Source organism: Tupaia chinensis, unplaced genomic scaffold (genome assembly GCF_000334495.1).
Source record: "Tupaia chinensis unplaced genomic scaffold, TupChi_1.0 Scaffold143584_1, whole genome shotgun sequence".
NCBI lineage: Eukaryota > Metazoa > Chordata > Mammalia > Scandentia > Tupaiidae > Tupaia > Tupaia belangeri.
Window position 1 is genome coordinate 7,225,954 of NW_006203430.1, and position 25,768 is coordinate 7,251,721.

The window sequence follows — 25,768 nt, forward strand, 5'->3', positions numbered from 1 at the left end:
GAGACAGAAAACAAAAACCCCCCCCCCCCCCCCAGCGGGCATGGCCACACCACAATTCCTTCTCCTTCTTTTCTCCTCTCAGGATCTTGGGCACGCACACACATGCGCCCGATGTGACTGGGTCTGGGACTCAAACCACAGTCAACTACATGGGAGTCCAGTGACTTAGCCATTGTGCCAACTGCTGGTCCCAACATCATTCCAGATTCACCAGCTGTTATCATCTTGCCACACCTGTCTGATCTCTCTAAACTGATGCACATAGGTGCATGTGCACACACAGCTGTGTCCTTCCACCAAGCAATCCAAAAGTGGCCTCGTGATATGACAGTTTATCCCTAACTACCTTCACACACATCTTTGAAGAACAATGATACTCTGCATTCATTATTTCTTCCTGATTAAATTCAAGTCAGAAATTTCTGGCAAGAACACCTCAAAGGACCATTTGGTAATATTAATTAACAGTAGATTACTTAAGTAGAGAACTGAGAAGTTTTCCTCGTAAGTCAGAATAGGATTTTTTAAAATCTAGGTTCTTGCCATTGACTGGCTGACATTGTTTTGCTGCTGCATTCCTCCTACCTTAGCCTCCCAGATTATAGGCCCAGCCTTTAGGTTGGACAGGGAAATGAACTGAGTCCTCCCATGTGCTCCTGGTGTGGATGGTACAGTTGTCTTAGTGTATGCCATTGTGGCTAAGCCAGATTTTTTTTCTTTATTTTTCAAATGTTTTCATGGGACCAGCAGGTGGCGTGGTGGTTGAGGCGCTGGACATTCCCACATGGCCAACCACAGTTTTGAGTCCCAGACCTGGTGGCTTGCTTTCTCACTTTCCCTCTCTCTCTCTCTGGTCAAATTAAAATAAGTGAATAAATAAATAAAACTAAGTTTAAAAAATGTTTTCATTTATTCATGATAGAGTTCACACACACACATGTGTGAGAGAGCTAGAAGGCACCTCCTAACATGGCCATGCAGCATGTCAGGATCCTGGGTGTGCACTCACACCTAGTGTGTTAACACAGGGACCAGGATTTAAACTTCAGAGACACATGTGGAACCTGGCCTCTGCACAGCACCAAATAGCTATGGGGCCAGCCTGGCTTTTATTTATTTATTAAGTTTATTTATTTCCTCCACAAGCCAGAGAGAGAAAGGCCAGTGAGACAGGACCCCCAACTCTGACCCACACCCACTCAGCCAGCACTGGATCATGGTCACATATGTACCTGCTGTACTCAGGGAGGCCTCTGGACATGAACTTGGAACCATCCCATGTAGGTCAGCCTCACAGAGAGTCACATTTTACCACTGTGTCACTGTCCAGCCCTAGATTTATTTCTTCACTGTAAAGAGACATCGAATAATTCATTGCTCATCTTTCACTGTCAGCTTAGACAGTAAGTGAATGTGAAAATAGTGACTGTGTGTATAAGTTAGATATGATTATCCCATAAAGTTGATAAAATATAGAATATTATTCTAACATCTAACTTTTAGATTTTCTTTTTATTCTTTCAATTGTATATGAAGTATAAATCAAAGCCATTCTGTGAAAAACTGCTTTCCTGGGTGAAAAGTAGTAGCTTCGCCAGAGTTGTTGTTCTTTCCAGCAGTCATTCCTATCACCGTAATGATCTACAGCTTCGTAGGTATGTCCTTGCCTTTAAAAAAAATTGTTTTTGTATGGTTTATATTATGATAGTTGTCTATTTAAAAATGAAAAATTTTAGAAGCCATGTATATCCTTACCTCTCTTCAGTGAAATTTAGAAAAAGGAGAGTAAAATAAAGAGATAGGAACTACAGTTAAGTAGATCTTTTAGTTTCTGTGCAGTTAGTACAGTTGAGCTACAAGAAGGCTTACCTTTAAATAGAAGGCATTTTGGAAGCATGTTTTTATTGTTTGCTGTCATGTGAGTGACAGCATCACAGTGCTCAGCTGGCTAAGAGGAAAGGGAGAAAGGGAACCTGAGATTGATTGGTACACAACTATTGAAAGATTTCAGTTCGCTTATTTCTGTATTTACAGCCATTTGTGTTTACAATGCCTTTAAGTATCACTCCCTGGCATGTCAGAGTGAATCTTTAAATACAAGACAGAGGATCCTAGAAATAGAAATACAAACTTATATTTTATCATTACCACATAAAATTGCTAAAATTATACAATACTCTTATACTCTAAGATCTAACTTGTAGATCATTTAAATGTAACTTATCATTTATGCACCTGTAAAATCGGGATGAAAAACGTTGATAAGCCAAGAGTTACTTTTCAAAACTGGAGCCAATTTCTGGGAATCTCACAGTAAACAGAGGGAACAAAGCTGTGGACAATTGGTTTATTTTTACAGTGGCCTTGTCTTATTTTAAGTTATTCTCTCTCTTTATATTCTCTCCTAAATATGTAAATAGCAAACCAGAGCAAGATTTTTTTTACCTAAGTTACCATAGTCTGCTGGAACTTGTGTTTTGTCTTGTGCAACAGAATGGAGATCAAGATAATTTTAGCTAAAAAAAACCCTGATATTTGCCTTAGCATTCAAGTCAGTTGTGTGATTATTGTTTCTAGTACTCCTTTCCGATACCTACTTACACCTTCCATGCAAAAAAGTGTTCAAAATAAAATAAAGAGTCTTAACTGGCAAGAAATGGAAAAAAGCCCATGCATTCCTGAAATAAGTGATTCTGAGCTTTGTGTTCGTATTCCTGGAGGAGGAATCACAAAAGCACTCTATGATGAAAGGTGAGTTTGCCTCTTTGTTGATTTTTTCCAACCTTATTTAAAAAAACAATTAAGATAATAAGAGTATATCAGATTATTTCTTGGAACTTTGAAAATACATTTATTTATTTATATAATTCCATTTATTTTATTATTTTTAATTTGATGAGAGAGAGAGAGAGAGAGAAAGCGAAGGCGAGAAAGCAAGCCGCCAGGTCCAGAACTCAAACTGTGGTCAGCCATGTGGGAATCCAGCACCTCTAACCACCATGCCACCTGGCAGCCTCTGAAGATAGATTTATTAAACAGGTACAATATTCGAGATACTGTATTTGGGGAATGATTTTTAAATTTTTTTTGAAGTTTACTTCTTAGAGAAAGACAAATACCTGCAACAGTCTCTCATACTACAGTCCCTGTCCCTCAGCCTTGCCCGTCCAGCAGGGATCATGGGCACCTATAGTCCCAGTACACACAGCTCCACCAGCCTGGCAGCATTCTGCTATTGTTGTGCCACCAGGGCTGGGCCTGGAAAGATTTAAATTTCATTATAGAATTGGTTTCCGGGGAGTAGTCATGCCACAGTCCCTTCTCCATTTCTCCATCCTTTTGGGATTTTGGACACACACACTCACACAAGCACTCAGCATGTTTTTCAAGCCCCTGGGCCCAGAATTCAAACCACGGTTGGCCATTAGGGAATTCTGCTCCTTTAACCACCAGGCTACAGGGCCAGCCTGAAGAGCCAACTTTTTTTTTTTTTTTTTTGAGAGATTTTCACTGTAGGGCACATGCGCTCACCAGACAGACAGAGAGAGACATAGAGACAGAAAGCGAGAAATCACCCCCTAGGGGGGATGGTCACGCCACAATCCCTTCTCCTCCATTCTCCTCTCGGATCTTGGGCACGCACGCACACGCGCCCGGCGTGAGTTTTAAGCCACCAGGTCCGGGACATGAACCGCGGTCGACTACGTGGGAGTCCAGCGACATAGCCATTACGCTAACTGCTGGTTCCCAAGAGCCAACTTTTGATTTTGCTGGTTTTCTGTGTTGTTTTTCTATTCTCTATTTTATTTACCTCTACTCTAGTCTTTACTATTTCCTTCCTTCTGTTAGCTTGCTCTCATTTTTATTTTTATTTTTCCCAGGGTGCAAACTTAGGTTATTGAAGTCGTTTATTATTTTTTTAATTATTTATTTACACCTGTATGTTTTCCTTTTAGCATTATTTTCATTGCACACCATAAGGTGTTTTTATTAATTATTTAATTTTGTTATTACTTATTATTATTTTTTAATTTGACCAAAGAGACAGAGAGAGAGAATGAGAAAAGGGGAAAGTGAGAAAGCAAGCCACCAGGTCTGGTACTCAAACCACAGTTGGCTATATGGGAGTCCCAACACCTTAAGTACCATGCCACCTGCCGGCCCCAGCATACGTAAGTTTTAATATGTTGTATTTTAATTTTCATTCATCTCTTAGGTATTTTTATTTTTCTTCATGATTTTTTGACTCATTCATTGTTTGAAAAAGTATTTAGTTTCCATGTATTTGTGAATTTTTCAGGTTTTTTTTTTTTTTTGAGAGGTTTTCGCTATAGGGCGCGTGTGCTTACCAGACAGACAGACAGACAGAGAGAGACAGAGAGAGAGAAAGCGAGAAATCACCCCCCAGGGGGGATGGTCACACCACAATCCCCTCTCCTCCATTCTCCTCTCGGGATCCTGGGCACGCACGCACACGCACCCGGCGTGAGTTTTAAGCCACCGGATCTGGGACACGAACCGCGGTTGACTATGTGGGAGTCCAGTGACATAGCCATTATGCTAACTGCTGGTTCCCCAGTTTTCTTTTTATTATTGATATCTAGCTTCATTCCATTGTGATAAAAAAAATACTTTGTATTATTTCAGTATTTTTAATTTATCAATACTTTTGTGGTTTAACATATAGTCTGTCCCAGAGAATATTCTGTGTTTTTTTTTTTTTTTTGCTTTTGTTTTTGTTTTGTTTTTGGAGAGGTTTTTGCTATAGGGTATGTGTGCTCCCCAGAAAGACAGAGAGACAGAAAGCAAGAAATCAACCCACCCAAGAGGGGATAGCCATGCTGTAATCCTTTCTCCTCCATTCTCCTCTCGGGATCTTGGTCACGCATGCACACTCACCCAGCATAAGTTTAAACCACCATGCCCAGAACTCGAACCACAGTTGACTATATAGGAGTCTAGCAACGTAGCCATTATGCCATCTGCTGGTCCCCATTCTGTGTACATTTGAGAAGAATATATATTCTGTAGTTGGGTGGGGTGTTACATATGTCTGTTAGGTCTAATTGGCTTATAATATTGGGTTGTTGGAAAAGTCATAACATATATATCTTTTTTCCTTTGCAAAAATGCATCATGACTTTTCCAATGACCCAATATTATTTAAACTTTCTCTTTCCTTCCTAGTCTTCTATCTGGTTGTTATGTGCAGTGCTCTAAAAAGCAATCCCGTATGGGAAGCTTATCAGTTCAAGGCTGGAGATCGCCCTGAGGAAGCCAAGCATATCATGTATGCCCATGATCCGAGACGGCCAAGGCTGGAAGGGGAGGGGCGTGTGGATCACAGCATCAGGACCTTTTGGGAATGCTCTCTCTATGCCTCTCTCATTCATTAAATAAACAAACTTTAAAATGTGGGGACCAGCAGGTGGCATGGTAGTTAAGGCACTGGACATCCCACATGGCCTACCATGGTTCAAGTTCCATACCTAGTGGCTTGCTTTCTCAATTTCCCTCTCTGTGTGTCTCTCTAGGGTCAAATTAAAATAAGTGAATGGATAAAGAAAAATAATTCTAAAAGAAAAAGAAAAAATTAAAATGTCGAATATCAGTGTTTCCTACTGCTATTGTAGCAATACTGTTGTATTTTGTTGTATTTCTCTCTTCAAATTTTATGATTGTTTGCTTCATATATTGGGTCATCAGGAAAATCATAACACATTTTTGCATAGAAAAACCTAGAAAAATATGGTACAACTTTCCTGATGACCCAATATTTCAGAGCTCTGTTACTTTGCATGTAAATTACTATATTTGTTATATCTTAATGAATTGATTATTCTTCATTTTATACTTATATACTTCATCATATATTCGTCTTTGTCTATTCTAACATTTTTTACTTCCAGTCTATCTTGTCCAATATCCACATAGCCACCTGGCTCTCTCTTGGTTTCAATGTGCATGGAATATCTTTTTTTATCTTTTTACTTTCAAATAAAGCATGTGTCCTTAGAACTAAAGCTAGTCTTCTAAGCAGCGTGTGGTTGGATTTCTTTTTTTTTTCTTTTTACTTAAGGGTGCATGTGCTCACCAAAGGCACAGAGAAAGAAGGAAAGTGAAAATTGCCCCCCAGGGAGGAGTCTCTTCTCCACTCTCTTCTCGGCATTTCAGGAATGCACACACAAGCTCCTGGTGTGGTTTTCTTTTCTTTTTTTTTTTTTTAATTACTTGATTTAATTTGATTTATTTAAATTTGACCAGAGAGAGAGAGAGAGAACGTGAAAAAGCAAGCCGCCAGGTACTCAAACTGTAGTCAGCCATGCGGAAATCCAGCACCCTTAACCATCATGCCACCTGCTGGCCCCTCTGATGTGGTTTTCAAGTTGCAGGGTCTGGTACATGCACTTCAGAGTTGCCATGACGGATTCAGTGTCTTAACCACTGCACCACCTACTGGCCCAATCATCTTTTAAAAATCACACTGATGGCATAATGGTTATGTCACTGGACTGCCACATGGCCGACCTTGGTTGAGTCCCGGACCCAGCAGCTTGAAACTCACACTGAGCATATGTGCATGCATGCCCAAAATAGTGAGAGGAGAATGGAGAAGACGGGATTGCAGTGTGGCCATCCCCTCTTGGGGGTGGTTTCTCACTTTCAGTCTTTCTAGCGAGCGCACGTGTCCTACAGCAAAAATCTCTCTTCAAAAAAATAAATTCTGAGACTAGCAGTTGGCCAAATGGTTATATCACTGGACTCACAAGTAGTCGAGTGCAATTCAAGTCCTGGATCCGGTGGCTTAAACTCATACCAAGCATGTGTGCATGCGTGCCCAGGATCCCAAGAGGGAAATGGAAGAGAAGGGATTGCAGGGTGGCCATCTCCCCTGGGGGGTGATGTCTCACTTTCTGTCTCTCTGTCTCTCTCTGTCTTTCTGGTGAGCGCACGTGCCCTATAGCAAAAACCTCTCCAAAAAAAAAATATATACCTTCTGCTAATCTCTGCCTTTTGGTTAGAGTTCAATTATCATAAGGTGGTACTTCTACCATTTTGCTATTTGTTTTCTATATAGCTTTTCTTTTAAAGCTGTTTTGTTCTTTTATTACTGTCTTTTGTGTTTAGTTGATATTTTGTAATGACGTGGTCTGGTTCTCTTCTCATTTCTTTTGATGCATATTCTGTAGATATTTTCTTTGGTTACCATGGTGAATGCATATAGCATCTCAAAGTTATAATGATCTAATTTGAATTAATAATTTAATTTCAATTACATATAAAACTCTACTCTTATATAACCCTGTCCTCTGACCCATTGTGATATTAGTTTTTAGGAGTCACAAACACTCAGATATAAACATACCTCATGTGCTGTATAGCCAATAGGAAGGATGGTTTTTCGTGCAGCTTTGGGGTAGGGCATAAGCTTGTGTATTCCATGAGTGGGTGAAGCATGGTTCCTAGTTCTGTCCTAGTTCTGTTCCCACAAATAGAACAGTATATATGAGACAAAGACAAATACATAAGGGATCTTATGGCGTGGCACCTTCTTTTTACCTAAAACCTGCCAGATTATCTTAGCTGTGAAAACAGACACACTAAAAGTGGTGTTTTGGGGTGTTTTTTGTTTGTTTTGTCAATGGAAGAATACTGAATTACTCTTTTTATTTCTTGTAGCTGTTCAAAAGAAATCCAAATGGCGGTTCTGCTGAAATTTGTGTCAGAAGGGGACAATATCCCAGATGCATTAGGTCTTGTTGAATATCTTAATGAATGGCTTCAGATAATCAAACCATGTGTAAGTTTTACTGTAGCATAAACTTCTGATTTGTCTGGTTCTGTATTCATTAACTTGCATTTAAGTACCATAAAGTAGACAAATTAAGTGAAAGTTTATGTTAAATATAGATATGTCTACATAAAATTTTAGTTTAATTTGAACTTTTTTTTTTTTTAGAGGTTTTTGCTATAGGGTGCGTGCACTTGTCAGAGAGAAACAGACAGTGAGAGGGAAAGTGAGAAATCACCTCTCAGGGGGATGCCTATGCCAAAACCTCTTTTCCACCATTCTCCTCCTGGGATCTTGGGCATGTACATACATACGCCCAGCATGATTTTCTTTCTTTTCATTTTTTTCAAAGAATTACTGTATTTAGCTTTATATGTGTATTTATTTATTTTAAAGTTTGACCAGAGAGGGACAGAGCGAGAGACAGTGAGAAGGCAAACTTCCAGGTCTGAGACTCAATCCATGATCGATCTTGTGGGAGTTCAGTGCCCTTAATCACCATGCCACCTGCCGGCCCCTGGGATGATTTTCAAGCCACTGAGTTCAGGACTCGAACTGTGGTCGGCCATGTGAGAGTCCAGTGACATAACCACTATGCCATCTCCTAGCCCTATTTTTTTTTTTTTTTAAGATTTTTTGCTATGGGGCATGTGTGTTTGCCGAAGAGACAGAGACAGAAAGAGAAATCATCCCCCAGTGGAGTTGGCCATGCTGCAGTCACTTCTCCTCCAGTCTGTCCTTGGGATTTGGGGCACACACACACACATGCAGCCGGCATGAGGTTCAAGCTGCCAGGTCAGAGATTCAAACTGATCAGTCACCTGAGAATCCAGCACCTTCACCACTTCCACCTGCTAGCGCCTTAATTTGTACTTTTGAAAATAAGAGAGGTCTGGGAGGGCAGGGTGGGGAAAAAGAAAAGAAAAAAAAAAAAAGGATTGTGAGTCCTGCCAGGTCTGGGACTCGAACCACATAGATGGCCCTGTGGGATCCAGTGCCTTAAACTCCATGCCACCTGTTGGACCCTTTCTGGCATATCTTTATGATATGGAACTTAAAGAGATTTATGTCCAGCTCATGTGAAGATACAGAAATTTCTTACTGTATTTTTCTTTAGAATAAAATCTGGCTAAGTGTCAGAACCCAAAGACTTAAAGGGACAGTTTTGTTGTTTATTGTTTTTGTTTTTGTTTTTTAAGAGAGATATTTGCTATAGGGTGCATGTGTTCACCAGAGAGACAGGAAGCAAGAAGTCACCCCCCAGGGGAGATGGCACACCACAATCCCTTCTCCTCCATTCTCCTCTTAAGATCTTGGGTACACACGCACATGAACCCAGTGTGAGTTTAAGCCACTGGGTTCAGGACTCAAACCGTAGTCAACTATGTGGGAGTCCCGCGATGTAGCCATTATGCCATCTGCTGGTCCCCAAAGGGAGAGTTTTGTTTTGTTTTGTTTTTAACTCAGAGAAAGAGATTTGCTATAGGGCGTGTGTGCTAGCTGGAAAGACAGAGAGAAAGCAAGAAATTACCTCCCAGAGGGGATGGCCACACTGCAATACCTTCTACATTTTTCTTGGGATTTTGGCCACACCTGCACGCATCTGTGCCTGGCATGAGTTTTAAGCTGATAGATAAGTCCGGGACTCAAACCATGGATGGCTTCATGGGAGTCACATGCCCAACATGAGTTTTAAGCTGCTAGGTCCAGGACTCAAAGTATGGACGACTTGGGACCAGCAGTTAGCGTAATGGCTATGTTGCTGGACTCCCACGTAGTCGACTGCGGTTCGCGTCCCGGACCCGGTGGCTTAAAACTCACGCTGGGTGTGTGTGCCCAAGATCCCGAGAGGAGAATGGAGAAGAAGAGATTGCCGCGTGGCCATCCCCCTGGGGGGTGATTTCTCACTTTCTGTCTGTCTGTCTGTCTGGCGAGAGCACGCGCCCTATAGCAAAAACCTCTCCAAAAAAAAAAAAAGGCATGGACAACTTCACAGGAGTCCAGCAACCCGACCATTACTCCATCTTCTGGTCCCAAAGGCAGAGATTTTTAATACTTAGGAGTTAAAAGGAGATTTGATGGTAAAGTTGAAGATTAAAATGTTTTGTTCTTCAATTACAGAGTGATGACCCTACAGCATCTGCCTTGCCATGGAAAATACCAAGCTCTTGGAGGTTACTCTTTGGCAGTGGTCTGCCCCCTGCACTTTTCTGATCAGTTTTCCGTTTTAGACTTACATCCCAACATTCTGTACACAATATTACCGACATTCTATGTGAAAGTCTATATTATTCGAGAATGTATTAGGAAATAAATATTTACTTTTCACAGTCTTAAAGAAAAAGGATTAACCAAAGGTCATTTTGCCATGCTTTTTATGATATACAATAAATGTAAATTTGTACAGCAGAACTTTGTTGCCCAGGTAATTTGTCTGAAATATATATCTATTTTTTTAAAAAATAATTATTTATTTTATTTTATTTATTCATTCACTTATTTTTTAGTTTGATCAGAGAGAGACCGAGGGTGACAGTGAGAAAGAGAGGAAGTGAGAAAGTAAGCCACCGGATTCAGGACTTGAACCCTGGTCGGCCATGTGGGAGTGTACAGCACCTTAACCACCACACCTCCTGCAGGTCCCCTATATATCTATTTTTAAACACTCATTTTGTGAGCCCAGCAGTTAGCATAACTGCTGGTATCTAGTATTTTAATCAAAAGGGAAATAGAAACAGGCTACAAAATCCAGTATTATTTACATAGCAAAACGAGACATGCACTGAGTACTGTGGAATATCACAGGCTCTCGTTTTATAGATGACAGAGCCAGGTGCACAGGTAATTAGCTGTGGTTGCAGACACGTGAATCATGTGTAAGCAGTGACTAGCATGTAGTAGGCATTAAAAAATAAAAATCTTTATTTTTTCTTTTAAGTATCCTGAATTATTAAGGTGGGCCCAATGTAATGACAAGGGTTCTTATAAGTGAAAGAGGGAGAGAGATACAAAGATGGTAAGCTATTGGTTTTGAAAATGGAGGAAGGGGCCATGAGCCGAAGTGGGCAGCAGCCTACAGAAGCTATTAACAGGCAAGAGGATTGTTTTTTTAAATAATTATTTTATTTAACTTTACTTATTTACTTGCTTATTTTAATTTGACCGGAGAGGAAAGTAAGAAAGCAAGCCAGCAGGTCTGGGACTTAAACCACAGTCGACCATGTGGGAGTCCTGCGCCCTTAACCACCACCCACCTGCTAGCCCCAAGGCAGAAGGATTCTTCCCAGAGCAGGAGGAGCACAGCCCTGCCATCACCTTGATTTTAGTCCAATAAGCCCCATTTTATTTTTTTGTGAGGTTTTTGCTATAGGGTACATGTGCTCATCAGAAAGAGACAGGACGGTGAGACAGAAAGCAAGAAATCACCCCCCGGGGGGGATGGCCACACTGAAATCCCTTCTCCTCCAGTCTCCCCTTGGGATCTCAGGCATGTACGCACGTGGGTGGCATGAGTTTAAGCCACCGGGTCCAGGACTCAAACCAGTCGACTACATGGGGAGTCCAGCGACATAGCCATAACACCAACTGCTGGTCCCCAGTACACCCCATTTTAGACTTAGGAAAACTGTGTGTGGTTTTAAATCATTAAGTTTTCATAATTTATTACAACAGAAATAGGAAGCTAATGACAAAATGAGTTTATTTTTTTAAGAGGTTTTTGCTATAGGGCATGTGTGTTCACCAGAAAGACAGAGACAGAGAGACAGAAAGCGAGAAATCACCCCCAGGGGGATGGCCACACCGCAATCCCTTCTGCATTCTCCTCTCGGGATCTTGGGCACGCATGCACACGCACCTGGCATGAATTTTAAGCCACCGGGTACGGGACGCAAACCGCGGTCGACTACGTGGGAGTCCAGCGACATAGCCATTACAACCAACTGCTGATCCCCAATAAGCCCCATTTTAGACTTCTAACTTACAGAGCTGTAAGGAAAAATAAATTACTTCAATTATGTTTTTTAGTAGTATTGTTTCCTAAAGAAAATCACTCTTTGATTGTTGCTCTCCCTGTCAGAATTGTGTGCACTCTAACATCTTTGGTTGTGGTAGTCTAGTTTTCCTAGTAATTTCGTTAATGTGCTGTGAAAGATTGGAAATTTGAGTATGTAGTGTGTATGGTACTAAATTGTGATTAAAGATTGGAAATTTGAGTATGTAGTGTGTATGGTACTAAATTGTGATTAAAGATTAGAAATCTGAGTATTTAGTGTGTATGATACTAAATTGTGATTTGATGGGACTCATAACAGCTTTCAACATCTGAAGACAGTGGTTCCTGATATCCTCTTAAGGAAAATTTGCCTACAGATTTGAAGCTGAATGTTACTGGAATAACTTAAAAAGAATCACTATACTTGGCTTTTTACAATTTTTGGCAGGCATGTTAAGAATTGGGTACAAATTGAAATGTCTGTACTGATCCTCGACACAACCAGTAAATCTAAATTACAAAAGAAAAGAAAAAGAAAGTATATGAAAATAAAGTTCTCTGGTAAAAATAGACAAATGGATAATCCTTTAGTATATAATGGTGATGTAAAAGCACTTTTACTTCTGGTGCAATTAGAAGAGACCAGCAGGGAGGAAGCTGTCTCGCTGCCTGTGTGCCATGGTGGCGTGGAGAGGGAGAGCGGGGAAGTGAGAAAGCGGGCCACCCAGTCTGAGTCCAGCACCGTTAAACACCACAGCACTTGCTGGCCCCAGAAAGCGTTCTTATTGAGATGAAGATTCCTCATGGCTCCTGAGAACTAGTGATTTCAGGGTAAAAGTGAAATGAAGATTTCCTATTGATAATTCAGCCTCCAGCCCACAAACCTGAGTGGTAGGGAGCTCCTCTAGCCTTCTCTCTATCTCTGACTCTGTGTCTCTGTCTCTGTCTCTCTCTGCTTCTGTCTGCTCATTTTCTTTGCAATTTTTCCTTCTTAAAATTTGTTAAAGGTAAAGTATTCTCTTGCTCTCAGCTCCACCTTTGTCTTGTTAATAATCCCCTCTCCTCCTCCCACCCAGGCAGGAGAGACTGGAGGCAGGTCTTCAGACGAAGATTCCTCATGGCTCCTGAGAACTAGCGTGCTGCGTGGTTTTCTATTTTGTGCTTTTTTTTTATTTTTATTTTTAAAGTTTTTTTTCCTTCTTTTTCTCTATTTCTTTGTTGTTGTCATTGTTGTTTCTCTCTGTCTGTTTCCTTTTCTTTTTACCTCATCTCTCTGCGCGTCATCTCCATTTCCTGTGCTTCTAGACAGATCTAATGGAACTTTAGCCAAACATCCAAATACTATTAGGGTTAATATATTCCTCAATATCTACTGAATCTGCTGCACAAAGAGAACGGCAAAGAGATTCCAGATCACCTCTTTCTGCACGCTCCTGAATGCTCAGATTGAACTTTAAGAATTAGGAAGAAACACTCCATCCATCAGATTACTAGAAATCACTGCAGGACCACAAAAAATATGGGAAAGCAGGAAAATACCTCTCCTCCAAGAGAAAAGAATAACTCCTCTTCATCCACAGACAGTTCAATGGAAATCATGGAAATGTCTGATAAAGAATTCATAATAGTGAAGCTAACAGAGATGGAAGAGAAGAGAGACAATGAACTGCAGAAGAGAAAGGAGAAAAGAGATGATGTGTTCCAGGAGGTGAGGAAATTCTTGCAAGATCTAAAAGAGGAATTAATTATGCACTTTAAAAAAGAATCAAAGGAATCTGTTAGATTTGAAGGCTGTAATACAGGAAGTTAAAATCTCCCTTGAAAGTATTAAAAGCAGATTAGATCATACAGAAAATAGAATCTCAGATGTAGAAGAGAAAATGGCTGACCTAGAAAAATCAACCACAAAGACTAAGAAAATGAATTTTAAAAAATGAGAATAATATACGAGAAATACTAGATACCATCACACGTCCAAACAGCCATATAATTGGTATCCCAGAAGGTGAAGAGACTCATAAGGGCATTGATAATCTATTCCATGAAATCCTGCAAGAAAACTTTCCAAACCTAGAGAGACACGCAAAGATCCAGTCCCAAGAAATACAAAGGACCCCAAATAGAATCAACCCCAAAAGACCTCGAAGACACATTATAGCCAGATTGACCAAAACCACAGACAAAGACAAGATACTAATAATTGGCAAGAGAAAAACATCAAGTTACCTACAAAGGGTATCCCATCAGGATAAGAGCAGACCTCTCATCAGAAACAATGTGAGCGAGGAAAGAATGAGAAAATATATTCAAAGTGTTAAGGGAAAAGCAGTTTCAACCAAGACTACTGTATCTAACAAGATTATCCTTCGTATGGGAAGAAAAGAATATTCTCAGATAAAGAAAACCTAAAGAACCAGCAGTTAGCGTAATGGCTATGTCACTGAAGTCCCATGTAGTCAACAATGGTTCCTGGACCTGGTGGCTTAAACTCACGCTGGGTGCGTGTGCATGTGTGCCCAAGATCCCGAGAGGAGATTGGAGGAGACGGGATTATGGCGTGGCCATCCTCCTTGAGGGGGGGCGATATCTCGCTGTCTCTCTGGCGAGCACACTTGCCCTATAGCAAAAACCTCTCCAAAAAAAGAAAAGAAAGAAAGAAAAGAAACCCTGAAAGAATTTACCAACACCAGACCAGATCTCCAAGAAGTTCTCAAGGGAGTGCTATATCAGGAAAATTAAATACAGACACACAGAAATAAAGAGTTTAAAAGCTAAGAAAATGGACAACTTAATCATAGGGACAAGACTGGAGTTGAATATTATATCCCAGAATTTAGTCAGGAATATTGAACCACAACAGAAGATAAAGTACATGAGACTGAATTGGTGAAATCGAATTTTATGGCTTTTCACTAAAACAGTGCTGATTTTCTTGTAGGCTTTGTGGTCCAGTTTTAAGGATTTGTGTCCTGTCTTGAGATGTCGATAAGTTCATGTACCTACCATTTAAACAGAATCCTAACCTGTTTCCTAGCTTTAAGTTTTAAGCAACATTTCTTAGAATTTTTTTTATTTAAGTTAAAACTGGTTTCTTGAAATTATCAGTTGAACTTGCTATTGAAAGTAGATTATTTAAGAAATTGTGTGATCAATACAGTGTGGGGGGGAAAAAGATTGGAAGACTACTGTAGGCACCAGAGGTAGTGTGAGAAGAGGGTAGGAAAGGACAGAGGGTCAGAAATAGGAGTTTTACATATATATATATATATAGATATAGATATAGAAATGGAAAATTATCGATGCTAACATGCATGATTAAGCCACCATGCAGTATATTCTGGATGGGAAATCACATTTTGTATGCTGTGACGATGCTTAGGGAATTAATGTAAATTAAGTTAAAAAAAAGTTTCAGAAAAAAAAAAACTAAAACTTTTTCTTTTAATTTTTTTTAAAAAAGCGTTGGGAACCAGCAGTTAGCGTAATGGCTATGTCGCTGGACTCCCACGTAGTGGACCACGGTTCACGTCCCGGACCCGGTGGCTTAAAACTCACGTGGGGCGCGTGTGTGTGCGTGCCCGAGATCCCGAGAGGAGAATGGAGGAGAAGGCATTGCGGCGTGACCATCCCCCTGGGGGGTGATTTCTCGCTTTCTGTCTCTATGTCTCTCTCTGTCTGGCTGGCGAGCGCACACGTCCTGTAGCGAAAACCTCTCAAATAGAAAAAAAGCATTAAAAATACCTATTTGATGACTGCAGTAAGCTATATAGCCCCAGCTAGGTGCTACTTTATAGTATGTTCATTCTATTCACTGAGGTTTATACCTAAACTCAGACTTGTGTTCATGGATATGTATATATCAGCTGTGCTTGCTAGCGAAAATATTTAGATCAATTAAGATATTTAGTGAAACAATAAAATGTGTGGGGGGGAAGGTATAGAAAGCAACAGTAGATACCAGACACACTGTGGGAAGACGGTGGGAGATGGCAGAGGGTGAGAGTGAATCAAAGATGGGAAAAAAGGCAAAATATACAGGAAACAAGAAATGGAAAAGTATTTGTTGATGATAACATGTATGTTGGTCATGCCTCGTGTGTGTGTGTGTGTGTGCGTGCATGTGTGCATGCATTCTCTCTATCTCTGACAAGTGCATGTTCCCTCGGGGGGAAAATTTTTTTGAGGGATTTTTGTTATGGGGCACATGTGCTTGCCAGAGAGATAGAGACAGAGAGAAATCACCCACCCTCCAGGGGGATGGCCGTGCTCAATCCCTTCTCCTCCATTTTCCTGCTGGGATTTTGGTCACACACACATATGTGCCTGACATGAGGTTTCAGCCACCAGGTCCAGGACTTAAACCATGGTCAGCTATGTGGGAGTCCAATAACGTAACCATTATACCATCTGCTGGTCCCTGGAAATTCTTTTAAATGTAAAATACACACACACACACACACACACACATAATCTCAGTCACAAAGATTCCACTCCCATAACCTAATCACCTGCCAAAGGCTCCACCTCCTAATACCATCACCTTGAAGAGTTAGGATTTCAACATATGAGTTTGGGGACCAGCCCACATCAAAGAAGTTAAGTTCTGTGTGTTGTGACCTGGATTCCCCCCATGGTCAAACATGATTTGAAACCGGACCCCAGTGGTCTAAAAAGCATACCATACATGGATGTGTGCGTGTGCCCCAAATCCTGGATGAAGGTATGCAGGAATAGGAGAAGGGGGATTGGGCATGACCACACCCCCACTGGAAGGGTGCTTTCTTTCTCTGCCAAGCACATGTACCCCCTCACAATTAAAAAGAAAAATATCTTTAAAAAGATGTTAAAACCCCAAACTTAATGAATTTGGTGGGAGAAATCAAATCTTCAAACTTTCTCTGGAATAAATATTTGGGAGAAATCAAACCTTTGAACCTAAAAGCTACACCAAAAGTAATGTAGTCTACTCTGAATTTTTATATAGCAGCTATTTTGAGTTCCTGTGGCATGTGCGAAGATAAAAATACGTGGAGACAGGGAGGAGTTGACCTAAAGCAGCCTGTCTGAGGCCAGTGGAAGTTAATGAAGCTAGCAGGGGATGGGTAAGCCCACAGCAGGCAGAGAGACAACTTGAACAGGCATCGAAGCAGTGCAGTTGGCGTTAATGGGGTGTCTCCCCACGTACTCTCCACTGAATGCCAGTGCCTAACACACAGCATATGCTCGGCTTCTGTTTTTCGAGTGCATAAACAATTATATTTGCAGGCATTTTCACCTGGGAAAGCCCAGGAAAGAGTAACAACGAGCTGCATATACTGGGCATATTGAGAAGAAGCATCCTGACGGACTTGTCACACCATGATCCCACTTCTCCAGCCCTCCAGCTCCTGGACACACACACACACACACACACACACACACACACACCCAGCATTTTTTCAGGCTGACTCTGTGATCCAAACCCATGACTGGCCATGTGGCTTCCAGCACGGCAGTTCAGTTTGCTACCAACTACATAACCAGGCTGGGCCATATATACACATTTTCCTTTTTATTATTATTATTATTTATATTTTTGCTATAGGGCATGTGAGCTCACCAGAGAAAAAGGAGAAAGAGAAAAAAGTGAGAGGGAAAATGTCCCGCAACGGGGCATGGTTATGTCACAGTCCTCTTTCCTCCATCTCGCCTTCCTTCAGGTTTTGAGCACACGCAAACATGCATCCAGCATGCTTTTCAAACCTCCATGACTGGGACTTGAACCATGTTTGGCCATGTGGGATCTGGTTCCCAAAGTATAGGACTTAACCTGTGGGCTATGAGACCAACCACCCATATGTACTTTTTTTTTCTTTCTTTCTTTCAGATGGCAAAATTATTCTTTATCATTGACACAAACGACATCTTGTAGCCTGTAGTAAGGCTTTTGTCACTTTGTTTCACTTCTCAGGAATCTCTTTACCAGTGACTAGGATGCATCTGTACCAAATAAACATTGATGCCATGGTAAATTAACCTCAGGATCTTCCTCAACCTCTACATCCATGAACAGCCACATTCCCTGATATATTTCTCTTGCCTGAAATATCCTTGCTATTCCTTCAAAAACCAGATTTAAGTCACTTGTTCCTGCAAAGAAAAACTAGACAAAAAAATTCCTCATCAGGAATTCTGTATTGTTCTTAGAATTCTCCTATTACTAGGAGTAATTCTTTATTCCTTAGTTGCTTACTTGCCAAGTAGTTGGAAAAGGATAATCAGTTTAAGAAAGTTTCAAATCAATTGTTGTCTTTTATTATCTTTAAAATGTCATATGAAGGCCTTAGAAATTATCCGGCTTGGGGAACCAGCAGTTAGCGTAATGGCTATGTTGCTGGACTCTCACGTAGTCAACCGCGGTTCGCGTCCCGGACCCGGTGGCTTAAAACTCACGCCAGGCGTGTGTGCGTGCGTGCCCAAGATCCCGAGGGGAGAATGGAGGAGAAGGGATTGCGGCGTGACCATCCCCCCCTGGGGGGGTGATTTCTCGCTTTCTGTCTCTCTGTCTCTCTCTGTCTGTCTGGCGAGCGCATGCGCCCTATAGCGAAAACAAACAAACAAACAAAAAAACCTCTCCAAAAAAAAAGAAAGTATCTGGCTTGTTACTGTAGCTGGAAAACTCTTAGATCTTACTCATCAGCCTGCTGAATCGTACCCTTCTCAGAGACATAGATACCATCCAAGAATTTTCTTATATATATCCTTATTTTTAACTGAATTTGAAATAAGTTCATATCACGGCCTTCAAGGATCAACTCATCTTTCTGGGCTTGAGATACTGAATGAGCAACACCTGGTCTCACTCGAACCCTCCGGATGTATTTTCCACCCAAGAAATTTCAGATTTCAACGAGAGACCCATTCTCCTGAATAACGACGTTGATGGGGAAATGAGCGTACACAGACCTCATCTTGAAGTGGAAGTCCAACGTAACACCCTTGATCATGTTCTGGACGTGACTACAGATAGCGCGAACGGTCGCCAGCTCCTTTCTCTTTCCCCACCATTTGTCAATCCGCAGCCTTTTTTTCTTCTTCCCAAGGAGGCTGAGCTCGACATTGATGTGGTTCAAGTCCCTCTGCAGGGTTCCTCGGGGGCCCTTCACGATGATGGTGCGTCCCTTCAGGTTGATGTTGAGACGTTCTCGGGAATGTCGACCATCTGGTTGCTGAGACTGGTCTTCATCCTCGCAGTAGGCGCAGCAAAGAGACCCATATGTACTTCTTAAAACAAAATTGATGGGGGCCAGCAGGTGGTGTGGTTAATGGCACTGGACTCCCACATGGCCGACGGTGGTTTGAGTCCCAAAACTGGTGGCTTGCTTTCTCACTTTCTCTCTCTCTCTCACTCTCACTCTATCCCTCTCTGGTCAAATTAAAAAACAAACAAAAAACTAAACTTAAATAAAATAATTCTTTTTTAAAAACTTGATGTTATTTTGTACACAGAAATTAATATCTTGTGTTTTTAAATTATTTTAATTGTATAAGTGATGAATACACTCTCACTATAAAACATTCAAACAATAAAGAGTAAAGCACCCACTTAGCTGGCCCTTCCTGTCATTGTTCCTCTTCCCCAGGGTGACCACATTTTCATTTTCTGTGTATCGTCTCAGACTTCCACTCACATGACGAGACATGCGATTTGTCCAGTTTCTACAACTACCAGTAGAGGGCACTATTTAACTATTTTCTCTTTTAATACGTGTTTTTTTTTTTTTTCTTCAAAAATAAAATTGAAGTGTCTTTGATATAATTTACACAATGCATAATAGTATGTCAACATGTAAATATATTTAGCTCTACTGTGAGTAGTTTCTAACCTAAATACAAATTTTAAATCTATTTACTCCCTTACGTTTTCATTGCTGTTGGTTTTTCTTCTCAGACCTTGAGATGATGTGATTTTCAAATGATACTGCTATGTGGCATATTTATGGGCTGGCAGAAATATAATTGTATTTTGCCTGAGAAGAAAATAAATCAGATAACATTAAATAAGAGGTGAGGGTAAGTCTTTATTTCATTTGGCAGTAATTCAATTAAAAATACTGAACAGATTGGGGACAAAAGGTGGCTACTGTGTCAGGCTTTTGGGTTGGACTGGGAATGGAACCAAGGCCCCTCACACAGAGCACAGCATCTTAGCAAGACAGGTCACCACAACTGGGCTTTTTTTTCTTTTTTCTTTTTTTTTTTTTTAAGAGGTTTTTGCCTTAGGGCACATGCGCTCACAGTGGGGGAGGGAGTGTGTAGTGGGGGCACAAGACAGACAAACACAGTGAGAGGGAAAGAAAGAAATCTCCCCCTGGAAGGGTGGCCACACTGCAATCCCTTCTCTTCATTCTCCTCCTAGGATCTTGGTCACACGCGCACTTGTACCGGGCATGATTTTCAAGCCAATGGGTCAGAACTCTAACTGCAGCTGGCCATGTGGGAGTCCAGGGATGGAACTGCTCTGCCATTTGCTGGTTCCTTTATTCAATATTTAATATTTTTGATCTCCTGACTTAAATTTCCACTTATATGCTGATGATTCTCAGATTTATATGTCCAGCTCAGTTTCTCCCTTGAACTCTAGACTTGAGCCTATGGGGGGGGGGTGGTGGCAGCTGCCGTGGTGGCTAAGGCACTGGGATTTATATCTCCAGCTCAGTTTCTCCCCTGAACTCTAGACTTGAGCCTATGGGAGGGGGGGGTGGCAGCTGCCGTGGTGGCTAAGGCACTGGACTCCCACATGGTTGATCACGGTTCAAGTATTGGACCCAGCTACTTAAATATCATGCTGGGGGTGTGTGTGCATGCCAGAATCCCTAGAGGAGAATGAAAGAGAAGATTGCCTTGTCTCCAGCTCAGTTTCTCCCCTGAACTCTAGACTTGAGCCTATGGGAGGGGGGGGTGGCAGCTGCCGTGGTGGCTAAGGCACTGGACTCCCACATGGTTGATCACGGTTCAAGTATTGGACCCAGCTACTTAAATATCATGCTGGGGGTGTGTGTGCATGCCAGAATCCCTAGAGGAGAATGAAAGAGAAGATTGCCTTGTGGCCATCCCCCCAGGGGGTAATTTCTCACTTCCCCTCTGTCTCTCTCCAATGAATACACACATTCTATGGCAAAAACAGTCTGTGGGCATCTGATTTGGACATTTGGAGGCATCTCAATTTTAACATATCGGCAACCTCACTCCAGCTGTCCTTGCCAAACCTGCCCCTCCCCTCCATGCTGTTCTCAGCTGAGGTCTTGGTCCTTCCTGTCACTCAGGTCAAACACCAGAGCACCTTCCTTTATCTTGCAGTCCAAGGAGCTTCCAGATCAGCAAATCCTGTAGGCCCCATTTTCAGGTATATTCAGAACGTGACTGTCCCCCATCGTCACTGTGACCTGGTTCAAGCCACCACCATCTCTGTCAGAACAGTTATCTCCCTGTCCTGACTCCCTTTACTGTGGAAGTCCCTAAGGACCAACTCCTCTGGAAAGGAGTGGGCCCTGGGCTTGTAGCCCTGGTCCATGAGGGGTGGGCAGCCATGGCAGCGATTTCCAGCACCAGCAGGCTGCTTGGACACGTGTGAATGTACATGTTCACACCTCCTCGAGGTTAGAGGGAAGTGGGCATACTGAATTTCAGTAGGTAGGCATGCTTTCCAGCCATTTTACACTGTGCCAAACAGCCAGCATTTGCAACTAAATTGGACATGCTGAGTGGCCTTTCTTCACTGAGCTTGTATTTGGGGGAGAACTAATCAGCGGTTCCTGAACAGAAGCCAGCACTGCGGTCTCTTCCAACTCCTACTTGCATCCACCCTCAGAGTGGTTTCCCACTTCCCTCCCAGTGTAAAATGATTCCTTCCGACACTGCTGTGGCCATCGCTTCCCTAACCAGACCATCCTTTTCTGTCAGGGTTCTTTTGTTTGTTTGCTTGTTTTGAGTCAGGCAGCTGAAATCCAGGAGAGAGAAATCCAGTCTTACTTTTCAATATCTCGCTTTTCAATATTGGACATTTTAAGCATCGTTGGTCTTCAGACAAATTTGAAAAGTAGTAACTATTCAGCAAATATTTATTGAGTACCTAGTATGTGCGAGACGTGGTTCTACACAGACCCTTGCTCTCTTAGAGAACTTATATTGTAGACTAGCAATAAGCATAAGAAGAACGTGTTCTGGGAACTATAGTCTATAACAATGTACCGTGTACATGAAAATTGCGGAGAGGGGGCATATTACGTGTTCTCACCGCACAAAATGGTTAGTATGTGAGGTAAATGCATGTATTAATTAGCTCAATTTAGCCATTCCACAATGAGGACATATTTCAAAACATGTATGTTATAAATATATATAATTTTTTAAAGAATTATTTAATTTTTATTTATTCATTCATTTATTTTTAATTTGACTAGAGAGAGGCAGAGAGAGAGAGAGAAGGAGGGAAAGTGAGAAAGCAAGCAAGCAAGCCACCAGGTTCAGGAATTGAACTGTGGTCGCCCATGTGGGAATGTCCAGCACTTTAACCACCATGCCACCTGCTGGCCTCCAATATATATAATTTTATTTGCCAATTTAAAAAGGTACTCTATGTATTAGTCTATTATTGACCATTATCTTTGCTAGGCAGAGATACCAGAGACTGGCTTTATTTAAAAGAAAATAACAGGGTCCAGTAGGTGGCATGGTAGTTAAGTGCTAGACTCTCAAATGGCCAACCGTGGTCTGAGTCCTGGACCTGATGGCTTGGTTTCTCACTTTCCCTCTGTCTCTCTTTCTGTCCATCTCTGGTCAAATTAAAAAATAAGTAAGTATATAAATAAAATTAAGTAAAATCATTCTTTAAAAAAAAAAAGAATAAAAAAAATTAAAATAAATGAATGAAGTCGCTGACATGCCATCCAGACTGAGGAAGACCCAGAAATTTCAAGGCCACATGAGCCACGGCCATGGCCGCATCAGCATTACCCCTGGAGGCTGGGGTAATGCTGGTGGCATGCATCACCACAGGATCAACTTCGACAAATACCACCCAGGTTACTTTGGGAAAGTTGGTATGAGGCATTACCACTTAAAGAGAAACCAGAGCTGCCCAATTGTCAACCTTGATAAACTGTGGACCTTGGTCAGTGAGCAGACATGGGTAAAGGCTGCCAAAAAACAAGACCAGAGTAGCTCCCGTCATCCATGTAGTGCCATCGGGCTACTACAAAGTTCTGGGGAAAGGAAAGCTCCCGAAGCAGCCTGTCATTGTGAAGGCCAAATTCTTCAGCGGGAGAGCTGAGGAGAAGATTAAGGGTATGCGGGTGTGTGTGTGGGGGGGTGCTTGTGTCCTGGTGGTTTGAAGCCACATGGAGAGTTTCATTAAATGCTAACAAGTGCTTTTCCCTTGAAAAATAAATAATTAAATAAATAAATCTTAAAAAAAAAGAGAAAGAAAAATCAAATTTTTTTATTGTCTTTTTAAATTTTCTTCTCTACCTCTTTTTTCTTTCCCTTTTTCTTTTGCCTTCAACATTTTGCTGCTCAGCCTCCACACACTGAGTATCTAGACAGGTTTAAGTGAACCATAGCCAAACATCTGAATACCATTAGGGTCAGAATATTCCTCAATTCCCAGTGAATGTGACGCACAAAGGGAGAAAAATGAATGGCAGAGAGATTGCAGATCACCTCTTCCTGCACATGTATAATGTCATGGAAATGTCTGATAAGGAATTTAGAATATTTATAGTGACAAAGTTAACAGAGATGCAAGAGAAGAGAGACAACGAACTCCAGAAAGGAGGTAGGAGAAAAGAGTCAACGAGTTCCAGGAAGTGAGGAAGTTCTTGCATGATCTGAAAGAGGAAATACACATCATAAAAAAGAATCAAACAGAGCTGTTAGAGATGAAGGCTGTAATACAGGAAATCAGAACCTCCCTTGAAAGTTAAAAGCAGACTATATCAGACAGAAGATTAAATGTCAGATGTAGAAGACAGAATCACTGGCCTAGAAAAATCTACCACAAAGACTGAGAAAATAGCCCCCCTCCAAATGAGAATAATATATGAGAAATACTAGATACTATTAAACATCCAAACATCTGGATAATTCATATCCTGGAAGGGGAAGAGACTAATAAGGGTATTGATAATCTATTCCATGAAATCCTGGAAAGAAACTTTCCAAACCTAGAGAGGCATTCGAAGATCCAGACCCAAGAAATACAAAAACAAAACAAAACAAATAGAATCAACCCATAAGATCTTCTCTAAGACACATTATAGCCAGATTGACCAAAACCACAGACAAAGCCAAGATACTAAGATTGGCAAGAGAGAAGTATCAAGTTACTTACAAAGGATATCCCATCAGGCTAACAGTGGACCTCTCACTGGAAACAATGAGAGCAAGGAAAAAATGGGAAAATATATTCAAAGTGTTAAGTGAAAAACAATTTCAACCAAGAATACTATACCCAGCAAGATTATCCTTCATATGGGAAGGAAAGACAAGAACATTATCAGATACAGAAAACCTGAAAGAATTTACCGGTATCAGGCCAGCTCTCCAAGAAGTTCTGAACGGTGTGATATACCAGGAGAACTAAATACAGACACATAGAAATAAGAGCTCAAAAACAACCAAGAAAATGGCCAACTTAATGGTAGGGACAAGTCCGAAGTTGAATGTTATCTTCCAGAAGTTAAACAGAAAGATTGGACGACAACAAAAGAGAGATTTACATGAGCCCAAACTGGTGAAATAGAATTTTATGACTCATGCATGACTAAAAACATTACTGATTTTCTTCTATGCTGTTTTTCCCAGATTTAAGGGCTTGTGTCTTCTATTGAGACGTGAAAGGTTCATGTACCTACTGTTTGAAAAGAATCCTAAGCTGTTTCCTAGCTTTGAGTCTTAAGCAAATTACTCTTAACATTTTTTCTTATTTTGATTTATTAAAGCTATAACTGCTTTCCTTGAAATTAAAAATATATATGTTAAAAAATAATAATACCTATTTAAGGATGACATTAAACTATATGGCTTCAGCTAGGTGCTACTTTATAGTACGTTCATTCTACTCACGGAGTTTCATGCCTAAAATCAGACATATGTTCACAGATGTGTATATATCAGCTGAACTTTCGATTGAAAGTATTTAGATTAAGATATTTGGGGAAATGTGGGGGGAGGGGGAAGGGATAGAAAACAAATGTAGATACCAGAGACAATGTGAGAAGAGTGTGAGAAATTAAAAAGTTAAAGTAATTCTTTTTTTAAAAGAATTATTTTATTGGGGACCAGCAGTTAGCGTAATGGCTATGTCGCTGGACTCCCACATAGTCGACCGCGGTTCAAGTCCCAGACCTGGTGACTTGAATTCACACCAGGCGTGTGTGCGTGCATGCCCAAGATCCCGGGAGGAGAATGGAGGAGAAGCGATTGCGGCATGGCCATCCTCTCTGGGGGGTGATTTCTCGCTTTCTGTCTCTCTGTCTCTCTCTGTCTTTCTGGCGAGCGCACGCACCCTATAGCGAAAACCTCTCAAAAAAATTATTTTTCTTTCTTTCTTTCTTTCTTTAAATTTGACCAGAGAAGGACAGAGCGAGAGAGAGAGAGAGTGATAGAGGGAAAGTGAGAAAGCAAGCCGCCAGGTCTGAGACTCAAACTGGTCGGTCACGTGGGAGTCCAGCACCCTTAGCCACCATGCCACTTGCTGGCCCAAAAATAAAGTAATTCTTAAAAAAATTATTTTATTGAACTTTATTTATTTATTTTACTTTGACCAGAGAGGGACCAAGTGAGAAACAGAGAGAGAGAGACAGAAAGCGAGAAATCAAGTCACCAGTTCTGGGACTCAAACCACAGTTGGCCATGTGGGACTCGAGCACCCTTAACCACCATGCCACCTACCTGCCTTGAAAGTAGCTTTTATTGAAATCCAACCAGCTCCAGCTGTGGGT

The 25,768-nt window shown here is 41.2% G+C and overlaps 1 protein-coding gene and 1 pseudogene across 1 annotated transcript in view; both read left to right on the forward strand.

The window, feature by feature from the left end:
- The window catches only part of PSMG2 (proteasome assembly chaperone 2), a gene marked incomplete at its 5' end in the record, with an annotated part of 15,930 nt that extends 5,720 nt beyond the window's left edge, over positions 1-10,210 (forward strand). The window contains 4 exon segments of the mRNA XM_014582389.2: positions 1,537-1,655; positions 2,578-2,751; positions 7,681-7,801; positions 9,914-10,210. Of these exon segments, the coding sequence (XP_014437875.1) occupies positions 1,537-1,655; positions 2,578-2,751; positions 7,681-7,801; positions 9,914-10,006 (507 nt within the window).
- Positions 10,211-22,707: 12,497 nt separating this feature from the next.
- Positions 22,708-23,195, forward strand: LOC102485295 (60S ribosomal protein L27a pseudogene; annotated as a pseudogene).
- The last annotated feature ends 2,573 nt before the right edge of the window (positions 23,196-25,768 follow it).